Source organism: Lepisosteus oculatus, chromosome 4 (genome assembly GCF_040954835.1).
Source record: "Lepisosteus oculatus isolate fLepOcu1 chromosome 4, fLepOcu1.hap2, whole genome shotgun sequence".
NCBI classification, from domain to species: Eukaryota; Metazoa; Chordata; class Actinopteri; order Semionotiformes; family Lepisosteidae; genus Lepisosteus; species Lepisosteus oculatus.
Genome location: NC_090699.1, coordinates 50,228,573 through 50,239,586, shown reverse-complemented (window position 1 = coordinate 50,239,586; position 11,014 = coordinate 50,228,573). Strand labels below are relative to the sequence as shown.

The following is an 11,014-nucleotide window of genomic DNA, read 5'->3' as shown; positions in this document are numbered from 1 at the left end:
TTAGTAATAGCTAATAATAGATCTGACACATACTTGATGTGCATTTATGGGAGTTTAAATTTGAAACGTGGGAAAACAAAGTCACTAGGTGAAAATGTTGTCAGGAATTCATCTAAATGTTCATAATATTGAGCATTAATGAGCAAATAGTTAAGAGTACTGTAACTAGGTAAATAATGATGCAGAATCTGTTATTAGACATGGGGCACCCTTGTTGAATTCAATGCAAAATCATTGCAGAAAATAATTAGAAACTCAGCAAGTATATTAATATATTACCTACATTTTTCAGCTTGGAAATGTACCAGTTCAGAATAAGCTAAAATATGACGTTTCTGAAGAATTAGAGTTTTACAGTTGGAGAGTATTTTAGCAATTTTGCATGGATGAGCAAAGCGTACAAATAGCATAGAGCAGACTATGCTCTATGTTATTTCTCAATAGCAATTCATAAATGTTTATTGAGGAGTTTAGGCATGTACTTGGTATGGGTCAGCCACCTGAGACAATTAAGACCCCTGTGCGGTTGGAAAAGTTAACCAAGGGATGCTGCACATGTAGAGATCGGGAGGAGGCATGAAGAAAGACCAATGCGAGCAAGAGAGGTTTACTGTGTTTATAGATTCTTGGGAAGGTACAGTAGATGTAGAATTCATGGAGTAAGAGTAGCAGAGGTGAGGGATGCCTTGACTGTTGCCATTCCTCCCGAGCTCTCATTTTAAATTCCATGTGTTCAGCTATGAAATAAAAGTGTCTAGTTGCATTGTCTTCTCTAGAATGTGGCTTTGTTTTCCATGTTCAAAAAACAAAACAAAACAGCAGGTTAGTATAGTTTACATTCACTAACATATCCTTAACAAATAATTTAAATATTTGTATTTCTTAAGTGAAAAACATTGAGTCTTTAAACTGTTTAATTTTAACGCCTCATTACTTTTATTGTGATCTTTCATTGTCCATAAAGAGCCTGAATCAAATGTGAGGACGTAAAAAAAAATGCTCATTCCACTTGCAAATTACTCAAGAAATGTTACAAATGCAAGATGGCTATTTGGCACATCTAATGAAGGCTGAAAGCCTTGAAGGCTCAGCTATTTTAATGTATATACAGTAAGGGGTTCTTATGTATTTCACCGATTGCATTTCAAGTTCAAATTGAAAGGAAAATGCATAATTAATACTATAAACTCTATCTGGGGGCTGTTTTGGAATGGAGACATTAAAAAGAGTACTTCAAATTCCTAGCAAACTAGCAGAGGTGTTGGCAGTAATGATCATGAAACTGATCCTTGATAAGACAGCAGTCATCAAGGGGAAATCTTTGTGTTGTTTCGGTGGTGCCTATCTGGAATCTTCAAAGACCCCCGAGAGATCACTTGATCTTAGGCTGAGATCAATTGCCCAAGGCAACTAGTTCATAGTGATGTCTCAATCCTTTTGGAAGCCCTAGGAACTACTGTAAAGTGCAGTTCAATCCACACATGATTAACATGATCCATGTCCCACTGTGGTGGGACTGGGCTGCATTCCCATTGGAATAAATTTGCCAACCTGTTCTCGGTGCACACAAGTCCCAACACATTGTGTGTTTTAGCCATTGAATTAGAGATGCTGATTTACAGTATATATTTGTCAGGTGAAAAACTCAAACTTGCGAATACTCTGGAGGTGTTGTGATGTAATTATCCAGTAGTAATGCCACATTTTATTCCAGGAAGTTTGCTTTCTGTCAAGAGATTGGGCCTTTGCTTTGGTAGTTAAATTATATAAGCATTCCTTCGTCCTTCGGATGAGAAGTAAAAGCGAGGTCCTGACTCTCTGTGGTCATTAAAAATCCCAGGGCGTTTCTCAAAAACAGTAGGGGTGTAACCCCGGCGTCCTGGCCAAATTTCCCATTGGCCCTTACCAATCATGGCCTCCTAATAATCCCCATCTATGGATTGGCTTCATTACTCTCTGCTCTCCTCCCCACTTATAGCTGATGTGTGGTGAGCGTTCTGGCACACTATGGCTGCCGTCGCATCATCCAGGTGGATGCTGCACATTGGTGGTGCTGGAGGGGAGACCCCATTAATCAATTTCCCTACGGGATAAATAAAGTATCTACAGTATCTATCTATTACCTGTAAAGCGCTTTGAGTGGAGTGTCCAGAAAAGCGCTATTTAAGTGTAAGCAATTATTATTATTATTATTATTATTCCTTAAAACCTTTGGGATCGTGGGTTTATTGCAGCTACTGTTCTTTTTCCTTTGGTTTCGTGCATTTAAGAATTGCACCCCAGCAGTACACTAAAGGTCAGGAATGTCAGGGGATCTGGGCAGTGATGTTAAGATGAATCTTGTGCTCTGTGAGCTTTAGTGTTGCAACCATCAAAGTTAATCTGTAAAGGAATGTTACACATTTTAGAATGACTATTCATGCATAGACGATCTTTAAAGTTTATGTTTTATGTGCTTTGTACTAAGCATCATAAATTGCTGAATTGAAGTTGGAGGTCTTTTTAACAGCACAATTACTATAACAAGGGACATACTGTAAGTTTGTTTCTAAATAATATGGGTGTTTCTGGCAGTAAACATGATAATGCATTCTCTGGAAGAAAAGAATGGGAGAACAGCAACAATTGTATATATATATAAAAAACCTTTTTTATTCTGGTAAGGCTGTATATCTAATGGAGGTTTCTGAAGATGTAGGCTATTGTTTTTTTCTCAGTACCACTTTCTCATCTTGTATTTATGTTAGTAAAATCTACCAACCAACAAAACAAAGACAATATAACATCTGCTATCAATGTCAGATGCTAAAAAAATGAAAATAAAAAATTAATTTTTGAAGAGGCCCAGGCTTTGATGCAGTCTAGTTCAGAATGAAGAATGCTTTTGTGTTTTGTGAGATTTATCTCAGCTGTGTTTTATGTCCAGAGATAATACAATGTGGAAAGAGAACCCCCTCTGGTGTTAAAACACTTCACTTGTCAACAAATAAAAGCTATGAGTTATATTCAGTTGTAGTTTTAAAGCTTCTCTGGGCCAAAACAAGTGCTGGAAAACCATCCAATACAAAGAGAAGAGATTCCTCTCACAATGTTCACTCTGGATTCAGAGCTGATTAATAGTAAAACTGTCCTTTGGGCATTGTGAAGAATTCTGGTATCACCATCTTGTGACTTCATGAATTGGATGAAGGTTTTGAAATTTTATATACAGAATATTTAAATACAAAGAGAGCTCCCATGAAACACACAGACCATGCCAACAGATAACTTAAGATATACTGACATTGTTTTTTTTCCAGTTTACTGGCAGAACTTGCCTGCCTTATTCCTGCAAAAAAGGCAACTTTTTCCTTGTTTTTGTTTCTTTTTCAAATCATCCAAAATGGACAGCTAAACCACTATAATGCACTGAAGATGTATGGCATGTTTAAGCAAAGCCAGCATGCTGATGTTGCATGATGGACCAGGGTAGAGGCAGAAGGCTCTATTTTAAAAGTTTTTCCATGTTGATTTCCATAACTTCTTTGTGCAGAAGATCCAGATATGATCCAGTTTGACCATTCATTGAGGATCCTTTTTTATATTGAAGGCTCAACATCTGGAACATACATTTTTAAAAATATGTGATGATTGTACATCCTTGGAATAGCTGTTGTATATGTTTTAAAGGAAAAAACATGTTTCCATATTGCAAAAGCCACACAAGATCTATAAATGCCACTAGCATGAGATGAAGTCACCAGTTCAGGACCCATTGAGCAAAATGGTCAAGTCTTGTTTTTAAAATCCTTGGCACCTTTTTTCTTCCTCAGAACAATTTCAAGTCTTTGTCTTGAATATCATCCTTTAGATCACAACATGAAGCATAATCCGTTCCTGTCCCCATGTAGTAATGGTTTTGTCCATCTTATGGAAGAGTTTGTGTTTGTTTTCTTTGAAAAAGCTCTTTGTTAGGTCCTGGGATGAATCTGAAAAAGATTTTAAAAAACACTTAGATCAAAATGCAAAGGTATACTCCATTTTAAGCTAATGAGAATCACACCCAGAGGAATGCTTTTATTTTGTATTTCAGAACAAGGAAATCTTTCAGCAGAACTATCCAAAATTCATCCCCTAACTGCTAAAACAGTTAGAAATACTAAAACAGAAACATTGCCTTTTAATGAATAACAAACATATCTAGTGCTCAGGGAGGATAAAAATGTTTAAACATGCAGTCCTGAAGCTCTTACAGTCTTGAATCATTGTGGCACTCTGTTTATTTTTATCACATAAACAAGACTGCCCTCAGCAACACTGTACCCATTGAAACATAGAAATCACACGAACTGTTCATGACCCTTTTGTTTTCCAAGTAATGTGTATATTTTTAACTTAATGTTGGAAGGGCTTTCAATTTTAAATCATTTTAACATATGACTGAGAATTACGAATTTATTCCAGGTTTGGATTAAACAGTTGTTTAAAAAAACTCTTTTCAGTACAGGAGAAAAGATAGTGCATGCTTGCTTGTGAAAAGTGTTCTTGTCAGAGCTGTCTGCCATAAGAAGAACATCAGGCATGTTCCAAATAAGGGCTTATTTCTAGTTGTTTCAATGCTAGACGCGAATTAATACAAACGTCTTCAACCTGAAAGAATCAAGGGTACAAGTTCCTGGAAACAGGGTATCATGGCTAAGCTCTTTCCAGACTACTACAATCCTTTGTGTAAAAAAGCCTCTCCTGTTTGCACTTTTAAATGCACGTCCATGTAGTTTCCTCTTGTATCCTATGTGTGTATAGCATGTACACCTAACAGTTAAAACCAAGTGGAGGAGTTACAGTATGCAGCTTTCATTGGCAACAGTGCAAACTCACAGGTGCCAGTCAAGTACTACAAGACATTTGTGCACAGATAGCTGGCAAATCCCTTTACTGCTGTCTAGGGCTGTAGCCCAAACATAAACCAGAGATGTCTGGACTATTTTGTAACTCGTCTGCAAAACAAAAAGGCATCTGCTGGACAAATACATATGAATAATATGGAGCTTAGCCTGCACGCTGTGTGATTTAACCTACTGTATATTGAACTGTGCTTAACAAATCAAGAGAATATTCCTTGAATGAAACTGAGGTTATAACCACACATATAAAAACAAGACAGATTTCATAGCAGTTATGGCTGCTGAAAGGGGGCCTAAACTACAGTTAGAGATGTCTTTTTAAAAAAATACAGGGTTTAATATTGCTCACACATTTTATGGTAACAAATGAATAAGAAAGTAATGATAAGTGCCAGTTATATAACAATATTGTATTACTCAAATAATACTGTATTACTGTACTATTGTACTACTGTACTATTGTAAATGTATTACTTGAATAAATGGGTTTACAAAATGCAATATTCTAAAGAAAATGTTTTATTACAAATACAATGATTATAATCTCCAAAGAATACTAGCTTTAATTTATTAAGTTTTGGATCTTTTCTTCTGGTTAGTACTGATTGGAGAGTTGTCATGTAAGAATGGCAATGAATTCTTGTATGGACATTTGTGATTTGACAGAGTAATGGTGAAATTTTACTACCCATGTCACTTCCATTGCCTAACCAAGCAAGTGACAGACAAATCAGAACAAAATACTATTTTTGAAACATAAGAATTTAAAACAAATTTTTATTAATTTTTTTGTTGTGCTTTTTTACCGTTTTTTTTAATTACATTAATACGTTTTTAAATATATGAGAATGATTGATGAAACTGTTCAAGATGTCGCCTAAGCCTAAGAAACAACATGCCAAAAAATGTATTGTACAACATGCTCTGAATGAAGGGCTGGAAATGCTTTGATACAGTATGTGTGCGTACGTATATACAAACACATCAACATTATTTGATTTATTGATTAGCCTTTCTGGAGAACTGACTACATTTTTCATTTTTCTATATCCTATTAGGCCAAATTAGACTCCATATTAATAACAGTTTATATTTCATATCTTAAAATTATATCTTATATATTTTTTTAGTCAATTAATTTATCTCTTTAATCCTATAATAAATGGTTCAAATCAAAACTCACACAAATAATCATATTAAATCAAATATTGAAAAGCAAACAATTCTGAAAAAAAAACACCTTCCCTAAATTTAAATGGATTCTGTGACTGTTGCCTAACCTTCATTGGTCCTGATGACAAATAAAGATGTCTTCTTGTTATAAAAGTGCAATTTTTCTGCATCACAACCTATGGTGCTATGCATATACTGATGCTAATTAAAATGACCCCTGTGGGTACATGAAACACTTTTAGCATATTTCTGACAATGTTGCATGTTCCCTCTTAATAAACAGCTAGGTATGCTTCGACTAGTCCACAGGGACTCTAATGTGAGGATTAATAAGAATGCTAAGGCCTAATCACTACTCCCAGGGAAATGTCAAACTCAACACATCTTATGGTTGAAAGGAAAGAGACAACACATCCATTTACAGTCAAAAATAAGCAGGAACATGTCACGCAGAGGGACAAGTCTGGACAAAGATAAATTTGTGCCACTGCTGTCCTTTTATGTTGTCATCACTGAAGACTGTGAGCAAGATGTGTTTTGATGGACAATATAATGAATTTGCAAGCTCATTTTTGCCTCTGCTGCTGTCCTAGGATCTATTCTTTTATTATTTCATTGTGTTGTAATTTCATTTAACATGACAAATACTGGGTGAAATTTGCATTCATAGTTCATTGGATCACAGAAAAAGGACTAGCACTTGAGATTAAAAGAAGTACAGGGTGAGATAGACTGGTCCTTAAATTCAGCTTGAAGGTACTTGAGAATTTGAACTGCACATAAATTCTTTTTTTTTTTAATTTTCAGAGGAACAGTTTTCCCTACTTCTAAAAAGAACTTGGCACTGCATGAGTTTGGGGCATCCTTTGTTTTTATTTTTGCTTCCTCTACTGGTACAGTATAAAGATGATCACGATCTTTAGTGTAGAAGAAAACTCCAGACAGTCAGATGCACCAAATTTATTTAATGTGAATAGCTTACACAGAAAATAGCAAATTAACAAACAGGCAGTGTACTGTAAGAAAGGTGTTTTCTCATCTTAAGTTTGCCATGTGAATTGATTCTGACTGTGTATCTATTCAGGCTCCTCAGGTTTGCTTGTCAAGTAAAACTACATAGTCCTGATATTTGTTAATAAACCATTTTTGCTCTGAAAACCAATAGCACACGCCTATCTTAAATTCAAGGGGCATTGAAGAGTCCCTTATGTTATCCTAATAGAAAACATGTAGCTTTTAAAACAGAATTTACAGAATGTACAGAATTTGTTAAAGTCTTGTAATTGTCAAAAGTCAAAATAAGAATAAAGGGTTATTTTCAGATGCACCAATAGACAATTTATGGTTTTGAGATTGAATTTGTTTTAAAATACTTCTCAGAGATCAAACATATTTTTTACCTATGACAGTGGGATTCAAAATGTAGTCACTGGACACAGTTTAAGATCTCCTATTTTTATATTGTAAGACATTGTATTCAATTTTTAATTTGTAAATTGTCTGCTTATAACAGACCTTTTTTTCATAGCCAAGAAATATAGCATAGGCAATGTTTGAATGGGGCTGTGGTTTCGACATAAGATAAACAAAAAGGAGGAAATTAACAATCTATTATTTAGCCACTGAAGAAGATCATGAAGATCTTGGATGGGCTTTTGATAGAAGGTATCAGCTGAGATCACTGGGACATCTCAAAATTAAGCTTGTCCCTGTATGGTGACATAGGCAAGGAAGTTCCCTCTCTGAAAGACATAAAGAAAGACAGAGAAAGACAAGGCCGTCAGGTGCTTGTTTTGAGGGTGCTAACTCAAGTGCCAAAACAAAGTTTCGATTGAAAAAGTTACTGTTGCTTTTCAGAGCAAAGTACTGTAGTTAGGTAGCCATGGAAATCTAGAGGATAATTTGATCAATCTTATGAGAAATCTTCAAGTGCTTGCCAAATGCGTTATATATTTAGACTGTTTAATATGAAAAATTCTTAGAGGAATGTGACTTTTGAAATGAATGATAAGTTGATAATATTAACAATAATTAAACCATCAGTCTATTTGCTTACACAGCCCCTGATAAATGAGGTCTGGGGGTTGTGTGAATGTCCTAGGGGTTTTGTCAGCAGAAAAGAACACCATGAAAGACTAAAATTTCATATTCACGAAGGAGGCAAATTGCTAGGAGATACCATCTAGACAAAGGGTTCCATTTTCTAGAAAGCCATCTTCCTACAAAGCTCTGAATTAATTAAAAATGCATGGATTAAATGTGATGGGATATGACCCTGCAGATCTGCAAGGCAGACTTGACAAGATTGAGGAAAAATTATTTTACGCTGCCAGTAGCTTGTTTCTGTTTTTGTACTTCAGTTTGTACAGGAAGAAGTATTTTAGTGTACTTCTGCATCTGCACCAGGACCACTGCCAGCATCTGATAATGTCACCAGAACAGAAGGATAAGCATAGCCTTCCCATGAGTCTTAATCCAACCATAGGCTTACATGAAGAGTAAGCATGTCAGAGATTAGGAGATTATAGGATTTGTGGATATCTCCACACATAAAAGATCAGACTGTTATGTTGTCTGCCAGACAGAACAAGCAACACTGGCAATCATCTCCTTGAAAACAAGACGTGTAAAAAAATCAGCCAAACAAAAGGACTAAGTCACATAGAGCTTTTGTTGGTCTGCTTGCCTGGGTGATATAACAACCTATGATCAATGGTCACTTGGATATGTTGCAGGATCATTTAGAAAGCATTTCAGATGGTGCTTTCTGCTGTGTAGATCTCAACATGAGAGATGCAAATCAAACTGAAATACAGCATAAATGAGTTGAAAATGTCTACTTAAAAAATAGGTCTAACCAATAAACAAACCATTCTATCATTCCTACTTAATACAGTATGTGGAAGTTATGACAGTATCATTTTAAAAATCTATATTGTGTGCAACTAGAACTCTGAACAGTGCTGGAAGGATGATAAGCTAAGCTATAACCTGTAACTATGCATGTACTGTATAGCCTGTACGGTATATGCACCTTTATGACTCTATAACATATAAGACATCAAGGAGATGACTTTCTTCATGTTTCAAGAGTGATTCACATTTTAAGGATAATGAACAGAGTTCTCTTTAATTTGTGCTAACTCTGAAATCGCAGATCCTAGAATTGTATGCTTTTGCTGAAGTTCTTAGATACATTTTGGAAAGGCAGTGCAAACCACAAAGCTTCTATAAGTGGCACCCTTGAATGTTAATGAAATCTAACATTCTTGAGATGCTGGGTTTTGCAGTGCAGTCTAGTTGTTTTTTCTTGACTTTCTTCCAAAACCTGGACAGTAAGGGTTTAGGTCTCTATCTCCTGACTACTAGATAGCCAAGCATTCTTGGGATCAAGAGTCTGATTATAGATTGATGGATTATTTACCTTCAGTGAATGGCTGTTCAGTGTGCTGTTCTGGTTCTGGTCCTAATGCAGCTTTTGCAGATTTGTGCCACAGGGGTTAAGCATCAGTGGAGGGCAGAATCAAAGCACTAGCCTTGAGTCATGCTTGCCTTCCCTGCAGGAGCACCATAAGGTTCAACTCAAAGTTGGCTAAAGCTTTATGGCACGGAGATCTCCATCTGGGCCTGTTCAGGGTGGGGGGATGTTAAGATCCCAGATTTTGGGATCAATTTTATACATGTACAGTATGTCCTGTATTTGGCCACCAGGATATCCCTACATCTGTTTGTTGAGAGGGTCTCTGTGAACTTTGTACACACTTGCAGAAAACGCAATATTTTATAAGGTGGACATTTAGAACTGGTTTGAACTGGATTGGAAGGATGCTGGACACATGGGCTACCATGTAATTCTATACCAATTTGTATGGGAATGCTGTGCCACAAACCTAAGTAACCAATTGTATTAAATTGTATTAAAGATGTTATCTTTAGCAAATAGTGAGGTAGGAAGATGTGTGTGATTTTGGAACACTGACAAGTAAGCACAGGGAAGCATGATAGATAGAAAACTAATGTATGTAAGGACTGTTCTAGTTTAATTACTTTGAGAAAAATACACCAAGCATCTCTGTGTGTTTTGCTCCCATGCGCATGAAATGCAAACTTCTTTTAACTTCTGAGACAGACTCCTGACTGTCTTTTAAGGGGAAGGGGGAAAAATGTCTCCAACATGATCAATAGAACTGAAAACTGATACAATTCATGAATGATGAGCCACGTTTCTTGGCAATAGAAACTTTAAATACAGGTACTGTATGTACTGTGTATAAAATGTAGGTATGCTGAAATGTCATTATGATTTGTTATTATTTACCATTGAAAATGGAGCACCAGCTGTGATTCTGATGATGAAAGGAAAGATAAAATGTACTGTCTGCCAAACTAACCTTTAAGAAAACAAATGCAATGCCGCACCTCTATTTTGCAGGATTTAAGGTCTTCTGTGTTTTGCCTCCAGAGCTAAAAAGATGAATACGGCTGGGTGTTCTGAAAAGAAAAGTCATGGAGAAATTAAATTTTTTATTGTTCCTGTCAAAGTTTTTTTTTCCTGCCCTAATGACCAAAAAAGTGATTTACCTGCTGTGTAGGCAAAATTGATGTGCTTCTATTTTGTGTGCTTGGTTTAAAAAGGAGGGAAAAAGAAAAGCATGATGTTGAATGCAAGTTAAGATCTGAGGCAGGGTTTGAAAATAACATCTACTACAATAGTAGCAAACACAAAAATGCAAAGATGGGTACTATCTTTTAGATGCCAGGGTTATAATTTAAAATCTTACCTTAGAATGCAGAAATTTGGAATCCAGTCAACTTCTTTTCACTCTAGCTGGGCTTGGAAAAGTACACAACCAGGAAGAAAATACTTTCCAAAATCATGATAAGTATCCTTTGCCTCTTAGAATTTGTAGTTGAGAAAGAAATTGACAGCTGCACTTTTAGAGATGCTTTTGCTTTTA

At 35.9% G+C, this 11,014-nt stretch overlaps 1 protein-coding gene across 9 annotated transcripts in view; it reads right to left on the bottom strand.

The window, feature by feature from the left end:
• Positions 1-534: 534 nt before the first annotated feature.
• Positions 535-11,014, bottom strand: part of tafa1 (TAFA chemokine like family member 1) — a 176,519-nt gene continuing 166,039 nt past the window's right edge. For 3 of the 9 annotated variants that reach the window (XR_011189474.1, XR_001478411.2, XR_001478409.2), the window contains exons 5-6: positions 10,448-10,547; positions 535-3,968 (exon numbers count right to left, since the gene is read on the bottom strand). Coding sequence is in view for 5 of the 9 variants with exons in the window: in XM_015347100.2 (XP_015202586.1) it covers positions 10,521-10,547 (27 nt within the window). In the remaining 4 variants the exon portion in view is untranslated. Of the gene's footprint in view, positions 3,969-7,001; positions 7,799-10,447; positions 10,548-10,637; positions 10,678-11,014 lie in introns of those variants that run through there. The other 6 variants (XM_069189353.1, XM_015347103.2, XM_015347100.2 and 3 more) reach the window with 5 other exon arrangements.